This window comes from Herpailurus yagouaroundi, unplaced genomic scaffold (assembly GCF_014898765.1).
Source record: "Herpailurus yagouaroundi ecotype Mexico unplaced genomic scaffold, PumYag 67555, whole genome shotgun sequence".
In the NCBI taxonomy this organism is placed as follows: domain Eukaryota; kingdom Metazoa; phylum Chordata; class Mammalia; order Carnivora; family Felidae; genus Herpailurus; species Herpailurus yagouaroundi.
The window spans coordinates 3,438,564-3,457,693 of NW_024420361.1; the positions used below are offsets into that span (position 1 = coordinate 3,438,564).

General features: G+C 38.4%; 1 protein-coding gene across 4 annotated transcripts in view; it reads left to right on the forward strand.

The window, feature by feature from the left end:
• The window catches only part of CHM (CHM Rab escort protein), a 252,612-nt gene that overhangs the window by 161,583 nt on the left and 71,899 nt on the right, over positions 1-19,130 (forward strand). For 2 of the 4 annotated variants that reach the window (XM_040467662.1, XM_040467663.1), the window contains 3 exons: positions 138-242; positions 638-701; positions 18,948-19,044. In XM_040467662.1, coding sequence (XP_040323596.1) covers positions 138-242; positions 638-701; positions 18,948-19,044 — 266 coding nt within the window. The remainder of the gene's footprint in view (positions 1-137; positions 243-637; positions 702-18,947; positions 19,045-19,130) is intronic. The other 2 variants (XM_040467664.1, XM_040467665.1) reach the window with 1 other exon arrangement.

Consider the following 19,130-nt stretch of genomic DNA (forward strand, 5'->3'; position numbering starts at 1 on the left):
TGTCAATTTTATGTCAAAATGTGAAATTGTATACTGTATTAAAGGGTTTATTAGATTCAAAATTATAGCTGATATTTATTTTTTTAGTTGTGTAATCATTAATGAGAACTTTTTTGCTATGTTTATCTTCTTTGTAGATGTAAAGCAGTCATAGATCAGTTTGGTCAGAGAATAATTTCTAAGCATTTCCTTGTGGAGGACAGTTACTTTTCTGAGAACACATGCTCACATGTACAATACCGGTAAGGCACCCCTCCATCCTCCGTCCAAGGGATGGTGAAACATAGGAAAATTTAGCTGTGGTGATTATATTGACACTTCTGTATGTCTGTGTCCTTCAAGTTAGATGCAAATGTATACCAAACCAATAATATATCCAGTATGTCTGCTGTTCTCTTATAGAGTCTGGTTATAGAGGAGTACAGTCTAATTTTGACTCCTTTGCATCAGCTGGGGTTTGTCTGCAGCTCCTTTCACAGGCCAAGGAAAGATTAAAGCAGAGCTTGACTTGGTTTGGGGAGGTGACACTTTTATCACGACTTAAATCTTTGAAACATGCCTTCTGGTAGTTATGTAACTATAAATGAAACTTATCTGTGGAATCTGAATAACTGATGAACTGTTTTGTGCGTTACAGGCAAATCTCCAGGTCAGTCCTGATTACAGATAGATCTGTACTAAAAGGGGATTCAGATCAACAGGTAATTTTAGTTCTGTACTTTTTAATAAATATTGCTACATTAATTTATACAGTAATATGCATAAATTAATATTGGTGAAATAAAATGTATTAAGCCATAAACTGATGTATTTAATGCATTTTTTAAAATACCTAATGGCAATTCTGTAATAATCTTGGTTTGTTTTTTTTGTTTTTTGTTTTTTTTTTAATTTTTTTTTTCAACGTTTATTTATTTTTGGGACAGGGAGAGACAGAGCATGAACGGGGGAGGGTCAGAGAGAGAGGGAGACAGAGAATCGGAAACAGGCTCCAGGCTCTGAGCCATCAGCCCAGAGCCTGACGCGGGGCTCGAACTCACGGACCACAAGATCGTGACCTGGCTGAAGTCGGACGCTTAACCGACTGCGCCACCCAGGCGCCCCTAATCTTGGTTTTTTAAGATTTCCTTCTAGCAGAACAAATAATTGCATCCATTACATAAGGTAACAGATTTAATCTGTGCAGACTAAATCCTAGTTTTGACAGCTAGTCTCTGAAATTGAAAATATATAGTTATGGGAAGAAGAAGAGAAACCCCAGACAATACATTTAAAACTCTTGGAGGAAAATGCTTATGGTAACCAACCCGAGAGCAATGGTGGCAATCTCACCATTAGCCCTGGTGTGAATGAGTACCAGCACACATCTGGTTCTGATACTTCCTCATCACCATTGTTCCTTTCAGTACCTTTTTCCTTCTCCTCACTGCCTGTTCTCTAGGAACATCTTTATGCATATGATTTTTCCTCAGTTTGTATTCTTAAATTCCAGAAGTATGCCCCCTTCTTCTGATCATATCATGCAGTGACTGATAAAATCAACCTACTTATTAGTTTCGTGTAACTCTCAGACCTTTTCTACATGTTACTGCTAAACATAGGTTACAAAAATTCCTTAACTTAGAAGTTTTCTGATTTAAAACACATCTGTTTTGCATATGAGCATAAATATTTTCTATTAATGATTGTGTAAACAATGAATTTCTTTTACATGCCATCCAGTGTTCTGAGATCTGAAGAGACAGTGCTAACCAAGATAGGATCTCTTCCCTCATAACTTGCAGTCTGAAAGATACACGTATAGACAGATGAATAGCAGCTATAGTTCAACATGACAAGTGTGAACAAAGAATGGTACAGCAGCTATTTTAGTGCTCATCACACTCTTCTGTAATTGCCAGTTGACTTGTGTATCTTCCAGTAAACTATAAGCCTTGTGAATGTGTTGAAGAGTGACAGAGAGGCAGAAAAATGAAGAGAGAAAATAGAGACAGTTCTGTAGAAGCTGAACTGAGAAGAGTAGGAAACAGGAAGTGATTCCTGAAGAGAGATGTGGAAGTGAAGAGGGCTTTTCTTTTCTTTTTTTTATGTAGATTTTTATCTATATTATCTTCAAGGAGTTTTATACTTTTGTGTTTTACATGTAAGTCAGGGGGATCCTGGGTAGCTCAATCAGTTAACAGCCCAATATTGGCTCAGGTCATGATCTTACAGTTCATGAGTTCGAGCCCCATGTCGGGCACTGTGCTGACAGCTCAGAGCCTGGATCCTGCTTTGGATTCTGTGTCTCCCTCTCTCTCCGCCCAACCCCACTCACACTCTGTCTTTCCCTCTCAAAAAAAAAAATAAATGTTAAAAAAATTATGTCTGATGCATACTGTGTAAATTTTGGAAGGATATAAAATCTGTGTATAGATTTATTTTTTTTTTAATTTATGTCCAAGTTAGTTAGCATATAGTGCAACAATGATTTAAGGGGTAGATTCCTTAATGCCCCTTACCCATTTAGCCCATCCCACCTCCCACAACCCCTCCAGTAACCCTCTGTTTGTTCTCCATATTTAAGACTCTCTTATGTTTCGTCCCCCTCCCTGTTTTTATATTATTTTTGCTTCCCTTCCCTTGTGTTCATCTGTTCTGTGTCTTAAAGTCCTCATATGAGGGAAGTCATATGATATTTGTCTTTCTCTGATGAATTTCCTTGGCATAATACCCTCTAGTTCTATCTGCATAGTTGCAAATGGAAAGATTTCATTCTTTTTGGTTGCGAAGTAATACTTCATTGTATATATATATATATATACCACATCTTCTTTATCCATTCATCCATTGATGGACATTTGGGCTCTTTCCATACTTTGGCTATTGTTCATAGTGCTGCTATGGACATTGGGGTGCATGTGTGCCATTCAAACAGCATACCTGCATCCGTTGGATAAATACCTAGTAGTGCAATTGCTGGGTCATAGGGTAGTTCTATTTTTAGTTTTTTGAGGAACCTCCATACTGTTTTCCAGAGTGGTTGCACCAGTTTGCATTCCCACCAGCAGTGCAAAAGAGATCCTCTTTCTCCACATCCTCGCCAACATCTGTTGTTCCCTGAGTTGTTAATGTTAGCCACTCTGGCAGGTGTGAGGTGGTATCTCATTGTGGTTTTGATTTGTATTTCCCTGATGAGGAGTAATGTTGAGCATGTTTTCATGTGTCAGTTGGCCATGTGGATGTCTTCCTTGAGGAAGTATCTATTCATGTCTTTTGCCCATTTCTTCACTGGATTACTTGTTTTTGGGGTATTGAGTTTGTTAAGTTCTTTATAGATTTTGGATACTAACACTTTATCTAATATGTTGTTTGCAAATAACTTCTCCCATTCTGTCAGTTGCCTTTTAGTTTTTCTGATTGTTTCCTTTGCTGTGCAGAAGCTTTTTATTTTGATGAGGTCCCAATGGTTGATTTTTGCTTTTGTTTCTCTTGACTCTGGAAACCTGTTGCGTTAGAAGTGGCTGCAGCCAAGATCAAAGAGGTTTTTGCCTGCTTTCTCCTTGAGGATTTTGATGGCTTCCTGTCTTACATTTTGAGTTTGTTTTTGTGTATGGTGTAAGAAAGTGGTCTGGGTTCATTCTTCTGCATGTTGCTGTCCAGTTTTCCCAGCACTTCTTGCTGAAGAGACTGTCTTCATTCCATTGGATATTCTTTCCTACTTTGTCAAAGATTAGTTGGCCTTATGTTTGTGGGTCCATTTTTGGGTCCTCTATTCTGTTCTATTGATCTGAGTGTCTGTTTTTATACCAGTACCCTACTGTCTTGATGATTTCAGCTTTCTAATACAGCTTGAAGTCCGAGATTGTGATGTCTCCTGCTTTGGTTTTCTTTTTCAAGATTGCTTTGGCTATTCGGGGTGTTTTTGGGTTCCATAAAAATTTTAGGATTATTTTTTTCTAGCTCTGTGAAGAAGACTGGTGTTATTTTGATTGGGATTACATTGAATATGTAGATTGCTTTAGGTAGTATCAACATTTTAACGATATTTGTTCTTCCTATCCAGGAGCAGGGAATTTTTTTCCATTTTGTTGTGTCTTCTTCAATTTCCTTCATAAGCTTTCTATAGTTTTCAGTGTATAGATTTTTCACCTCTTTGGTTAGATTTATTCCTAGGTATTTTATGGTTTTTGGTGCAATTGTCAATGGGATCAATTCCTTGATTTCTCTTTCTGTTGTTTCATCGTTGGTGTATAGGAATGCAACTGATTTCTGTACACTGATTTTATATCCTGCGACTTTTCTGAATTCATGGATCAGTTCTATCCATTTTTTGGTGGAATATTTAGGGTTTTCCATATAGAGTATCATGTTATCTGCGAAGAGTGAGAGTTTGACCTCCTCCTGGTCGATTTGGATTCCTTTTATTTCTTTGTGTTTTCTGATTGTAGAGGTTAAGACTTCCAATGCTATGCTGAATAACAGTGGTGAGAGTGGACATCCCTGTCTTGTTCCTGACCTTAGTGGGGAAGCGCTCAGTTTTTCCCCATTGAGGATGATATTAGTGTTGGGTCATTCATATATGGCTTTTTATGGTCTTGAGTTATGGTCCTTCTATCCCTACTTTCTTAAGGGTTTTTATCAAGAAAGGATGCTGTATTTAGTCAAATACTTTGTCTGCATCTATTGAGAGGATCATATGGTTCTTGTCCTTTTTTTATTCATGTGATAAATCACATTGATTGTTTTGCAGATATTGAACCAGCCCTGCACCCCAGGTATAAATCCCACTTGGACGTGGTGAATAATTTCTTTAATGTATTGCTGTATCCGGTTGGCTAATATCATCTTGAGGATTTTTACATCCATGTTCATCAGGGAAATTGGTCTCTAGTTCTCTTTTTTAGTGTGGTCTTTGGTTTTAGAATCATGGTAATGCTGGTTTCATAGAAAGCGTTTGGAAGTTTTCCTTCCATTTCTATTTTTTGAAACATCTTCAAGAGAATAGGTGTTAACTTTTCCTTAAATGTTTGGTAGAATCCCCCTGGAAAGCCATCTGGCCCTGGACTCTTGGTTTTTTTGTTTGTTTGTTTGTTTGTTTTTTTTGGATATTTTTTATTACTAATTCGATTTCCTTACTGATTATGGGTCTATTCAAATTTTCTGTTTCTTCCTGTTTCAGTTTTGGTAGTGTATATGTTTCTAGGAATTTGTCCATTTCTTTCAGATTGCCCATTTTATTGGCATATAATTGCTCATAATATTCTCATTGTTTTTATTTCTGCTGTGTTGGTTATGATCTCTACTCTTTCATCTTGATTTTATTTATTTGGGTCCTTTCCTTTTTCTTCTTGATGAAACTGGCTAGTGGTTTATCAGTTTTGTTAATTCTTTCAAAGAACCAGCTTCTGGTTTCATTGATCTGTTCTGTTTTTTTGGTTTCGATAGCATTGACTGCTGTTCTGATCTTTATTATTTCCTGTCTTTTGCTGGTTTTGGGTTTTATTTGCTGTTCTTTTTCCAGCTCTTTAAGGTGTAAGGTTGGGTTGTATATCTGAGACCTTTCTTCTTCTTTACGAAGACGTGGATTGCTATATACTTTCCTCTTATAACCGCCTTTGCTGCATCCCAGAGGTTTTGGGTTGTAGTGTTGTCATTTTCCTTGGCTTCCATGTACTTTTAATTTCCTCTTTAACTTCTTGGTTAGCCCATTCATTCTTCAGTAGGATGTTCTTTAGTCTCCAAGTATTTGTTACCTTTCCAAATTTTTTCTTGTGGTTGATTACAAGTTTCATAGTGTTGTGGTCTAAAAATACGCACCATATATTCTTGATCTTTTTGTACTTGTTGAGGGCTGGTTTGTGTCCCAGTATATAGTCCATTCTGGAGAACGTTCCATGTGCATTGGAGAAGAATGTATATTCCACTGCTTTAGGATAAAATATTTTCAATTTATCTGTTAAGTTCATCTTCTCCAGTGTGTCATTCAAAGCCATTGTTTCCCTGTTCATTTTCTGATTAGATGATCTGTCCATTGTAAGTGGGGTGTTGAAGTCCCATACTTTTATGGTATTATTATCAATGAGTTTCTTTATGTTTGTGATTAATTGATTTGTATCTTTGAGTGTTTCCACATTTGGAACCTAAATGTTTACAATTGTTAGGTCTTCTTGGTGGCTAGACCCCTTTATTATTTTATAATGCCCTTCTTCATCTCTTGTTACAGTCTTTATTTTGAAGTCTAGATTATCTGATATAAGCTTAACTGCTTCGGCTTTCTTTTGTTGACCATTAGCATGAGATGGTTCTCCATCCCCTTGCTTTCAATCTGAAGGCGTCTTTAGGTCTAAAGTGGGTCTCTTGTAAACAGCAATGGATCTTGTTTTCTTATCCATTCTGTTACCCTGTGCCTTTTGATTGGAGCCTTGAGTCCATTGACGTTTGAGTGAGTACTGAAGGCTATGAATTTATTGCCATTATGTTACTTGTAGTGTTGGAGTTTCTGGTGGTGTTCTCTGGTCCTTTCTACTCTTTGTTGCTTTTGGTATTTATTTATTTACTTACTTATTTACTTACTTACTTACTTACTTACTTATATATTTCATCTTTTCTCCGCTTAGAGAGTCCCCATTAAAATTTCTTGCAGGGCTGGTTTAGTGCTCAAGAACTGTTTTAATTTTTGTTTGGGAAACTTTTAATCTCTCCTTCTATTGTGAATGACAGCCTTGCTGTATAAAGAATTCTTGGTTGCATGTTTTTCTGATTCAACACATTGAATATGTCCTGCCACTCCCTTCTGGCCTGCCAAGTTTCTGTGGATAGGTCTGCTGCAAACCTGATCTGTCTTCCCTTGTAAGTTAAGGACTTTTTTCCCTTGCTGCTTTCATGATTCTTCCTTGCTTGAGTATTTTGTGAATTTGACTATGATCTGCCTTGTTGATGGTCCTTTTTTGTTGAATCTAATGGGAGTCCTCTGTGTTTCCTGGATTTGATGTCTTCCTTTCCCCAGGTTAGGAAAGTTTTTTGCTATGATTTGCTCACATAACTCTTCTACCCCTTTTTTCTCTCTCTTCATCTTCTGGGACCCCTATGATTCTGATGTTGTTACTTTTTAATGAGTCACTGATTTATCTAATTCTTAAATCGTGCTCTTTTGCCTTAGTCTCCATCTTTTTTTCTGCTTAATTATTCTCCATGAGTTTATCCTCTATATCACTGTTTATCTGCTCTGCCTCATACATCCTTGCTGCCATGGCAACCATTCGAGATTGCAGCTCAATTACAACATTTTTTACTTCATCCTGACTAGCTTTTACTTCTTTTACCTCTGTAGATTCGGGTTCTAATCTATTTTCAATCCCATCTAGTATTCTTCTTATTGTGATTCTAAATTCTGGTTCAGACATCTTGCTTTTATCTGTGTTAGATAAGTTCCTGGCTGTCGTTTCTTCCTGCTTTTTCTTTTGGGGTGAATTTCTTCGTTTTGTCATTTTGAAGAGAGAAAAGGAATTAATGAGGTAACAAAATTTTAAAATTAAAAAAAATTAAAATTAAAAAATTAAAAGCAAGAAAGACACACACAAAATGAAATAAATGATGCTATATCCTAGGTGTGCTTTGGTGTAGGTGTTGAAAGGGGCTTGACAGATTAGAGATAAAGTGGAAGAAAAAAAATGGAAATCGTTTGAAAATTTGGAAAAACATATACACTGAAATAGAATAAAATGAAATGGTATAAGTAAAATAGAGTTTGAAAAAATTTACACAAAATAAAAAATGTAGTAGAAAAAATTTAAAGAAAAATATTTTTAATAAAGATTGAAAATAAAAATATTTTTCTCTTTCTGAATTCAAGAAGAAAGAAACGAAAAAGAGAAAAAAAAATTGAATATATCGACCAGCAAACAGACTGAAATACAATTGAAATTACTTCTTTTTCCCCTAGAAGTCATACTATGATGTGACTGATAGTCTGTAAACTAAGCAGGCCAAGAGACTTGTGTTCCTGAAAGGGAGGTTGGCCCAGTTGGTGGAGCTTGGTGTAATGGTTCCGTTCTCCACTAGATGGCGCTGCTTAGCTTACTTGGGTTTATTGTTGTGGTGCTTGTAGGTGTGTATGTGCATGTGCGGGAGCAGTGAAAATGGTGTCTCCCAGCTACCCAGTCTGTAGTATCGGAACTGTTCTCACTGAGCAGCAATCTTGCACCCATCCTTTGTATTCATCTTCCATCCACTCTCCGCTTTTACATTGTCCGTGACCAAGCCCCAGGCAGCACCTCCCTGTTGAGTTTTATCTCAGATGAGGCTGTTTTTCCCAACCCCTTACTTCCGAGGCACTGCAGCTTTGATCCATTCTGCCCCTCTGCAGAAGGGTCTCATCTAGCAAATGGCCAAGTGCCAGCCACACCAAGTAATGTTCACGGGACCCTGCTGCTGCCGATGCCCAGAGAATGTGGCTGGGTGCCAGTCTTCCCCAGAAAAAGTTCATGCGATCTTGTGGCAGCAGCGTTTCAGGGATTATGGCAAATCGCAACATGTATCTGGCACCAGGCTTCACCCCCCCAACAACCTTGTTCCAGCACCAGCATATGTGGTTATTCTCCCGGGTCTACTGGGGCCTTTGCCTGTGGGGGAGCCATACAGCCTCAACCAGATGTCCTCCCAGCTTGGGAACCACCTCTCCCCATGTGGCCTAAAGCCCCCTGGACTTCACTCTGCTCCCAGGGATTTGCCCTTCCCACCAGATCACTGCCAGGTATCAAGTTGTGGAGTTTCAGACTCTGTGCTCCCCCTGTTTATAGGGTCTTAATGGAATTTAAGCCCTCTCCTTTCTCCTTTCTCCCTTTTCATTCAGTCCCTGCGGCTTTTGTACTATTCCGCTTTCTCTCCAGCCGCTTTTGGCGGGGGGGGGGGGTCCTTTTCCCATACTCCCCCCTTTCCTCCCCCCCATCTCTGTCCTCTCTCTACAAGCAAAAACAGCTCCCTGCTCTCTGCGGCTTGTCTCTCCCCCAGTCCACCTCTCTGCGCTGCGTACCTGCTGAGTTGTGTGGTTCATGTTGTGCAGATTGTCATGTTAATCCTCAAATCAGTTTTCTAGGCGTGCAGGATGGTTTAGTGTTGATCTGGCTGTATTTCATGGACGCGAGACACAAAAAAAATTTCCATGCTGTTCCGCTATCTTGGCTCTTCCCTATCAGGCTTTTCTTTTCTTTAAAGAAGAAAAGTATGTATTTCTTTAAAGAAGAAGTGGATATTTCAACTGATGCTGTGGAGGTAGTAAAAAGGGAGGGAGAGTTTGAAGATATCCAGGAGAAAAGGAAGATAACTGATGCAGCAAGGTCCAGGTAAAGGTGGGGAGTATGAGATTCAGAGAACAGGTAAAACCGTTGACCTTAGAGGGGATGTGAGACACTTGCAATCAGAGGATAAATGGAGGATGTTTGTAGGTCTGGGAGTTTCCATCTAATGGAATCCATTTACTCTTTAAATTACGAAGTGAGGTCATCTCCTGAGAATTGAGGTGTAAGTGTCGGGAACAGGTCAAAGCTCAAGGAAAGATATACAGTAATAACTGTGGGGAGTTGGAGTATGGCCTCTCTCATTGTCAGATGGCTGTACAGTGTTGATTGCCGAATTGAGCCTGGTGGTTATGGGTGTATGGTGGCATTAATCTGCCCCTATCCTTTCAGCTCTTCCATTCTCTTACCCCACTTAATCTTCTCAATGATCTGTTAAGAGACCTACAATTCCTTGTCCTCTCCTTTTCCTCCTAGTTTACCATTCTTCCCTCTTCCTTTTTCATGTCCTGGTCCCCGTGGTGGATTTTCTGAACTGCCCTTCCCCCAACACCTTCAATTCCTATGTAGCCATGTTCTTCCACTGCACCCACAGAGGAAAATTTTGTCTCTGGATGAGTCTATAATTTATATCTGAATCACGGAAGGATACTTGAGAAAACCACACATCCACACAGACTGGCACTCCCACAGAGTCAGGGTTGCCAATCTCATTCAGCTAGACCATTGCTACCACCAGTTAGTTTATCCACTGGTCTCGGATAGCTCCCTCTCCCATTCCTCTCAGTGCCTAGTCCAAATCTTTACTGTTTTACCCACCCTCCTCTGTCTTAGCTCTTTCACCTCACCCCTCACTTCACTGAGAAAAGTAAGGCCCTACTAAGCACAATGGCCCTTGACCTCCTGCCCTACCACCCACAACTGATATACAAGTACAGAGAGTAATGACAGGGCTCCCCTCCTTGTCCAAGGCCAACCCCATTCATAAGTGCTCTTGATATACACACATGTGCATGCACACACACCACCCTGCATCTGTGTCCTGTCTTCTGCCTTTCCCTGCTACTGGTACCTTGCCTTCAACCTATATACATGTACTAGTATTTTGTTCCAAAATTAATATTAAAAAAAATCTCCTTTTGCCCCCATCTCTAATTGTATCCCATCTCTCCCCTGATCTCATCAACATTTTCAAGACAGTGTCTATGCTTGCTCCCTCCAGCTCCTTACCTCTCATCCATTTCTAGACCAGCCTGGCTTTTACCTCCACATTTCTACCACAATTTTTCTTGCTAAGTTTATTAATAACTTTATAATGGTCAGGAGCATAGGACAGTTTTTTGTTTTTTTTTTTTTTTCTATTAGGTCTTTTCTGGTACATTTGACAATGTTGATTATTACCTTTTTCTTGAAACTCTATACTCCTTGGCTTCCATGATACTGTGCTCTCCTGGTTCTCATAACTCTCTGAATAGTCCATCTCTGCTTCTTTTATGGGCTCTATCCTCTTAAATATTGGGGCTCCCCCAGGTTCTCACTTCAACCCACATTATCTCTTGCTCTATGCACACTTGCTGCTGGACTCCATGTACTTACATAGTTCCAACTCTGCATAAATGTTGGTGACAGCTACTTCTTTATCTCCCAGGAATGTTGGTCAAACTTCTTGCTGGACATCTATCCCAAAGTCCCCTCAAATTGAACATACTCAGAACTTAACTCACCATTTTCCCTCTCAAAACTACTTATCCAGTGTTCCCTGCCTTCATGAGAAGCACTGATGTCCTTCCAACTAACAATTTCTTCCTCCCATCTCTGGTATCCCCTGAGCCTCCAGGTCCTCTCATTGTACTTCCTTGAATTGGCTCCAATATGCTTTTCCTCTCAGTTCTTATTCTCACTCCTCTGGTTTCAGAACTCATCTCTGCCTTCTAACTGGTTGTTCCTCCTCTCATCTTGTCTCCTTCAGATCCATCCTCTAAAGAGCTATCAGAGTGATCAGTCTAAAAGTGTACATTTATACTTCTCTTTGTTTCCTATATTGGCTTCTTTCCTCTTTGTAAATTTTGAAGCATATGTGATGAACCTTAAAGAGAGGAAAGGGTAGGTGTAAGTCTAGGTAAATTTTATGAAAGTGGTACTAGAGAGTTGAGGGTATTCCCTTTTGATGGCTTTTCCTAATCTTTATGAGTTTTAAGACAGTTACCTTCTCAGAGTTCAAGACACAGAAGGTACTGTGGTCGGGGTTACTGATTGTATTTAAATTTTTTAAAAATTAGACATTATGGTTGTAGGAAACAAAAGAAATATAGGCATACGTCAAAGGTTTCGTGAGTCCAGTTCTAGACCACCGCAGTAAAGTGAATGTCATAATAATGCAAGTCAAATGATTTTTTTTTTTAGTTTCTCAGTTCATATAAAATTATGTTTACACTATACTGTGGCCTATTAAGTGTTCAGTATAGCATTATGTATAAAAAAATGTACTTACCTTAAAAATACTTTATTTCTAAACAATCCCAACTATCATCTGAGCTTTCAGTGAGTTCTAATACTTTTGCTGGTGGAGGGTTTTGCCTTGATGTTGATGGCTACTGACTGATCAGGGTGGTGGTTACTAAAGGTTTGGGTGGCAGTGACAATTTCTTAAAATGAGACAACAATAAACCTTGCTGCATCAATTGACTCTTCTTTTATGAATGGTTTCTCTGTAGCATACAATGCTGTTTGATAGCATTTTACCCACCATAGACGTTCTTTGAAAATTGGAGTCAATCCTATCAAAATTTGTTGCTGCTTTATCAACTAAGTTTATGTAGTATGTAAACCCTTTGTTGTCATTTCAACAATCTTCACAGCATCTTTGTCAGAAGTATATTCCATCTCAAGAACTACTTTCTTTGCTCATCCATAAGAAGCAACTCCTCTATTGTTAAAGCTTTACCATGAGATTGTAGCCATTTAGTTACTTCTTCAGACTCCACCTCTAATTCTAGTTTTCTTGCTGTGTCCACCACATCTGCAGTTCCACTGCAGACTCCACTGAAGACTTGAACCCTGAAATTCATTCATGAGGGCTGGAATCAACTTTCTCCAAACTCCTGTTAATGTTGATATTTTGAACTCTTCCTGTGAATCATGAGTGTTCTCAATGGCATCTTAAATGGTGAATCCTTTCCCGAAGGTTTTCAAATTACTTTGCCCACATCCATCAAGGGAATCACTGTCTATGGCAGGTATAGTTTGACAAAATTCATTTCTTACATAATAAGACTTGAAAGTCAAAATTCCTTGTGGATCCATGTACTGCAGAAAAGATGTTTGATAGGTAAAGATAGGATTGAGTATGTAGAAAGGGAGATGCTAGGACTTGAAGATCCCAGGGAGCAAAGCCACATCTTTTAAAACAATGCTGGAAACATCCATGAGAAAAACTCCCTCAGGCGTAAAGTTTTTCTTAAGAATGTAACAAATACCACCTACTCCCCCTTCATGTTTCCCTCAGGAATAAACAACTCATCACCAACAGGTATCTTTTTTTTTTCCTAAAAAGAAACCAAAAAGAAGAGGAGTAAGAGACCAAAACCCTATAAAATAAAGTTGCTTGCTTATACTCAGGGGTATTCACTTTCAGATGCCCCCTCTCTGTAGAGAGATCTTTCATACTATTGTTACCTTCTGATCTTACACTCTGATAAACTTTTGCCTGCTGCTCATTTTATTCTGTGTCCACCTCCTCATTCTTTGAATTGGCTAAACAACGAGCCCTGGCATTGAGGTATTTATTCTGCAAAATGTGTTAGCAAGCATGAAAACAACATTAATCTTGTTGTACATCTCCATCAGAGCTCTTGGGTGACCAGGTTCTTTGTCAATGAGCAGTCATATTTTGAAAGGAATCTTTTTTCTGAGTAGTAGGTCTCAACAGTGGGCATAAAATACTCAGTAAACTATGTTGTATCATCCAGGCTTTCTTGTTCCATTTACAGAGCAGAGGGAGAATAGATTTAAAATAATTCTTAAAGGCCCTAGGATTACTAGAATGATAAATGAGCATTGGCTTCAACTTAAAGTCACCAGCTACATTAGCCTTTTACAAGAGAGTCAGCCTGTCCTTTGAAGCTTTAAAGCCAGATGTTGATTTCTCTTCTGTAGCAATGAAAGTCCTAGATGACATCTTCTTCCAATAGAATGCTATTCAATATCTGGAAAATCGGTACTGTAGTATAGTCACCTTCATGAATTATCTTAGTTACATCTTCTGGATAACTTGCTGCAGCTTCTTTATCAGTACTTGCTGTTTCACCTTGCACTTTTTTAAAAAGTTTAAATTCAAGTTAGTTAACATACAGTGTACTTTTGGCTTCAGGAGTAGAGCCCAGTGATTCATCTCTTATATAGGACACCCAGTATTCATCCCAACAAGTGCCTTCCTTAATACCCATCACCCATTTAATCCATCCCCCCACCCACCTCCCCTACAGGAACCCTCAGTTTGTTCTCTGTATTTAAGAGTCTCTTATGCAAAAGGGTTCCCCTATCTCCACATCCTCACCAACATTTGTTGTTCCCTGTGTTAATTTTATCGTTTCTGACACGTGTGAGATGGTATCTCATTGCAGTTTTGATTTGTATTTCCCTGATGATGAGTGATTTGGACATCTTTTCATGTGTCTGTTGGCCGTCTGTATGTATTCTTTGGAAAATGTCTATTAATGTCTTCTACCCATTTCTTCACTGGATTATCTGTTTTATGGGTGTTGAATTTGATAAGTTATTTTTGACACTAACCCTTTATCCATTACGTCATTTTCAAATATCTTCTCCCATTCCATAAGATGCCTTTTAGTTTTATTGATTGTTTCCTTAGCTGTGCAGAAGCTTTTTATATTGATGAGGTCCCAATAGTTCATTTTTTGTTTTTATTTCCCTTGATTTTGGAGACATGACCTGAGGTCGAGGTCAAAGAGGTTGCTGCCTGTTTTCTCCTGTAGGATTTTGATGGTTTTCTGTCTCACATTTTAGGTCTTTCATCCATTTTGAATTTACTTTTTGTATGGTGTAAGAAAGTGGTCCAGTTTCATTCTTCTGCATGTTGCTGTCCAGTTCTCCCAGCACCATTTGCTAAAGAGACTATCTTTTTTTTTTCATTGGATACTCTTTCCTGCTTTGTCAAAGATTAGTTGGCCATATATTTGTCGGTCCATTTTTAGGTTCTCTATTCCATTGGTCTAGGTATCTGTTTTTGTGGCAATACCATACTGTCTTGATGATTATAGCTTTGTAATACATCTTAAAGTCTGGAGTTGTGATACCTCCAGCTGTGGTTTTCGTTTTCAACATTACTTTGGCTATTTGGGGTCTTTTGTGGTTCCATACAAATTTTAGGATTGTTTGTTCTAGCTCTGTGAAGATGCTGGTGTTATTTTGATAGGGATTGTATTGAATGTGTATAGATTGCTTTGGGTAGTATTTATTTAACAATTTTTGTTCTTCCAATGAGCATGGAATATTTTTCTATTTTTTTTGTGTCTTCTTCAATGTCTTTCATAACCTTTCTATAGTTTTCTGCATACAGATCTTTTACCTTTTTGGTTAGGTTCTAGATATAGCATTTTAAAAATACATCTTAACAAGTTATTAGGTCTTTGATCTCTGTAGCAGGGGTTTCTCTGCTGTCTTCTAAGCCTTTTTCAAGCCCAGCTATTAGTATTATGACTGTTGTTCTAAATTCTTGTTCAGATGTATTGTGTATATCTGTTTTGAGCAATTCTCTGGCTGTGATTTCTTCTTGACCTTCCTTTTGGGGAGAATTCCTCTATCTTGTCATTCTGGCAGTCTGTCTTTTATTTGTTTCAAAAACTTTTTATGTGTCCTTCACCTGAGACTACTGCTATATTAAAAAGGGACCATACAATGTCCAGGCCTGGCACTCCAGGAAGTACTTCTGTTGTGTGTTGCATGTACTCTGCTGTTGGGTTCTGGCTGCCCAGTCCCACTGATCAGTCCTCTGCAGAGCTCCTCCTTGCTTGCAATGATGGAGTGTTTGGACCTTTAACTAGGTGTGCTTTGATTTCTTTGTTGAAATAACCCTGGAAAAAAAAGGAGGTGGGGGGAGCCTGATGCTATGAAAAGAGAACAATGAAAGGGGAGAAAAGAAAACAAATAGAGAATTAAAACCTATAAGGTTGATTCCAAAGAAAGAGAAAGGAAAAGAAAGAAGAAAAAAAGCAAAAGAAAAGAGAAAAGATGGAACCCGAGTAGAATTAAAAAGCCTGATCAAAAAATATATATGTCTGTGTGTGTGTATGTATGTGTAGATAGATAGCTAGATAGTGTATATATGTGTAGATAGATAGATATATATGACAAAAAACAAATCAGAAACTATAAACCTGATTTGAAAAGAAAACAGAGAGGGAGGAAAGCAAGAAAGACAAAAGAAAAAAATAAAAGGTTGTCTGTTGGTGCCTGAGGCTGGTGGCTGTGTTGGTCTGGAGGGAGTCTGTCTACATTGAGTAAGTTAGTCTTGCTCTAGTAAGTGAGCATTTGCTAGGCATGGAGGGGTAGGGTTTGTTCTAAGCGTGTACTGCCTCCACTGGTGACCACTGTGCTACTCTCTTAAGTCCCACTGTGTTGGTGTTAGGAAAATTTCCGTCACCCCAATCTCTCCTCCCGACTGGGCTCTCACCCCCTGCTGTTCAGGGAGGCCTCACTGAATAGCGAGGGCAGTCAGCTTGCCCTGCACCATTATTCTCCTGTGGCTTCCCCTTGGCACTCTGATGGGATTCAAATCCTGAAGTCTTAATGGACCCCGAATGGTGCAAATCCAGATCCACTCCCCTCCTCCAGGGATCCTACTGCTGAAAGGCCTTTGGCTGGCACCTGCAGAGTATTTTGTCCTTGGGGAGGCAATAAAACCTGTTTCCAAATAATCCAGGAAGGGTACTATTCTTTCCCAGTGCACCCTGGAGATCGTTACACCATGCTGTGCACTCCAGGGCCAGCTACCCACTCCCCAGGAGTGTGTGTCATTGCTCTACTCTCGAGAAAGTCATGCACTTCCAAAACCTTTGAGTTTCAGCTCCTAAGGTTATGTACAAAAAAGAACTGACACTCTCCATACTTCTCATTACCCCCTCCATAGTCCGTAGAGGTTTTCCTCTTGTGCTAACTCGATGCCATAATTTCACAACCCCTCTTTCTTTCTCTCCCTTTTGTCTCTCCACAGAAAGGGTTCCCTCCCCTCTGTGGCTATGCTGGTTTATTTTCCTCATTTCATATCCACGCACCTCACTCCTGCTAAGCTGTCCACCGTCCAACTGTGGAGATCCTTCTGCTGCTCCACAGATCAATTTCCTGGGTTTTCCAAGTGATCTGACCTCAAAACAGCTATGTTTAATGGACAAAGAAAATCCCGGTCCTCCTACTTCTCCATCATCTTCACCTTGCACTTTTATGTTACGGAGATGGCTTCCTTCCTTAAGCCTTCTGAACCAACCTTGGCTAGCTTCACACTTTTCTGTAACTTTCTCACTTCTCTCAGCCTTCATAGAATTAAAGAGAGTTAGGGCCTTGCTCTGAATTAGACTTTGGCTTAAGGGAATGTGGTAGCCATTTTGATCCAGACCACTGAAACTTTCTCCATATCAACAATCTATCTCTTTACCTTTCTTACATTCTTATGTTGAGTAACACCTTTTACTTCCTTCAAGAACTTTTCCTCTGCATTTGCAACTTGGCTGTTCAGTACAAGAGGCCTAGCTTTTGGTCTGTCTTGGCTTTCAACATCCCTTTTTCACTTAGAAATAAGCTTAATTATTTCTAGCTTTTGATTTAAAGTATGAGATGTGCAACTCTTTCTTTCACTAGAATACTTAGAGGCCATTATAGAGTTAATAATTTGCCTAATTTCAGTATTATTGTGTCTTAGAGAATAGGGAGGCTTGAGGAGAGGGTAGAGACTGGGGAACATTGGCTGGTGAAGCAGTTGGAGTACACAAAGCATTTATCAATGAAATTTGTGGTTCTATATGTATGGGCTCAGTTCATGGAACCCCTAAACAATTACAATAGTGACATCAAAGATCACTGATCATACATAACCATAAAAAATATAATAAAAAAGTTTGAAATATTGTGAGAATTACCAAAATGTGAATTAGAGATATTAAGTAAGCAAAATGCTGTTGGAAAAATGGTACCAGTAGATTTGCTCAATGCATGGTTGCCACAGACCTTCATATTTGTAAAAAAAAAAAAAATGCAGTATTTGCAAAGTGTAATAAAGCAAAGCACAATAAAATGTGCTATGCCTGAATGTTGGTGCAGTTCCTACAATACCTTTCTGGCTTTAAACGTTTTTACTCATAATCATTTGATAATTATTATATATCAGATACATGTTTTACTGGTTCCTCTCTCTTTAAAGTACATTTTGTGTCATGGACATCCAGCAGCAAAAGGGCGTTAAGAGGAATATGGAGAACACAGTTTTGGGGACATCTTAAGCCCAAAAATGTACTTCTAAGTAATGTGATAGAATATTCATGGTTATCAAAAGAATATCTGTTTTGAGAACTTGTAGACATTTCCTGTATTGGCTATCAATGTGACATCACGAGTCAAAATCTAAGCATAGTGCTCACAGGTAAAAGTGTAAATTGGGCTTCACATTTTGACAAGTGTTTTATATATGAGAGAATATAGTTTTCTCAGATTGAAGATTAAATTGAGAATTAATATTGAAACTTTTGGTTTTATAGAGAAACATTGACCTGATTGTCATTTTAATTATAAGACCATGCAATATATTAGTAGTGCCTATAGCATATCAGCATACTGCATATCAATAAACATTAATTAATTAATACTTTAAATATTTATTTATTTATTTTGAGAGAGAGAGAGCCCTAGCAAGGGAAGGGCAGAGACAGAAGGAGAGAGAGCGTATCCTAAGCAGGCTCCCCTCTATCAGCACAGAGCCAGATGTAGTCAGTCAATCTCACAAACCGTGACATCATGACCTGAGCCAAAATCAATAGTCGGGTGCTCAACCAACTGAGGTACCCCAATAAACATTATTTTAAAATAATTTTCCATTTTACTTTAAATTCTGGGTTTCTAGTTTTAGTGCTGGAATCCTTAAATTAAAGACCTTCATTTGGAAACATTTTGGTATATGTTTGGCTACACTGTTGACATATTACTTTGCTTATTTCAATATCTTTCAGATTTGTAGCATTTTTAAATTTTAACACTCTATACCTACTGCTTTTAGCCATTATGAATAATCAAAATTAATATGATCTGTTTTCAAATACTGAAGTGCATATAATTCAGAAGTAATGAGTCATAATTTAATCCTTTGAAAATAATAAGTGAAGAATTTAACAAATATTAAAGATATTTGAAACATTTCTTGTCCATGAATTAATTATATGAATGCAACATATGTGATATATAAGTATATAAATAATGCAGAAATTGGACATTCAGGCACATGTATATGTTACATGTTTCAAATTCTGTTCTAAAATCTTACAAGCTAAATTTTTTCAAACATCATGGAGTTTGAAAAAAAGATAATTTGAGAGTTAACTAAACTCTAATGATAGAAGAATGAAAATGAGATCTACCCCTTATGTCTAATATTTTATTTCTACTTTTCAGATTTCCATTTTGACAGTGCCAGCAGTGGAGACAGGAACTTTTGCTGTTCGGGTCATTGAGTTATGTTCCTCAACAATGACATGCATGAAAGGCACATGTGAGCACAGTAGAATCTGGTTGTCTTATGTGTTTGTTTGGGGAGTAAAGGGGGACAACCATTGATAAAGTTGTCTGGGTTCTGAT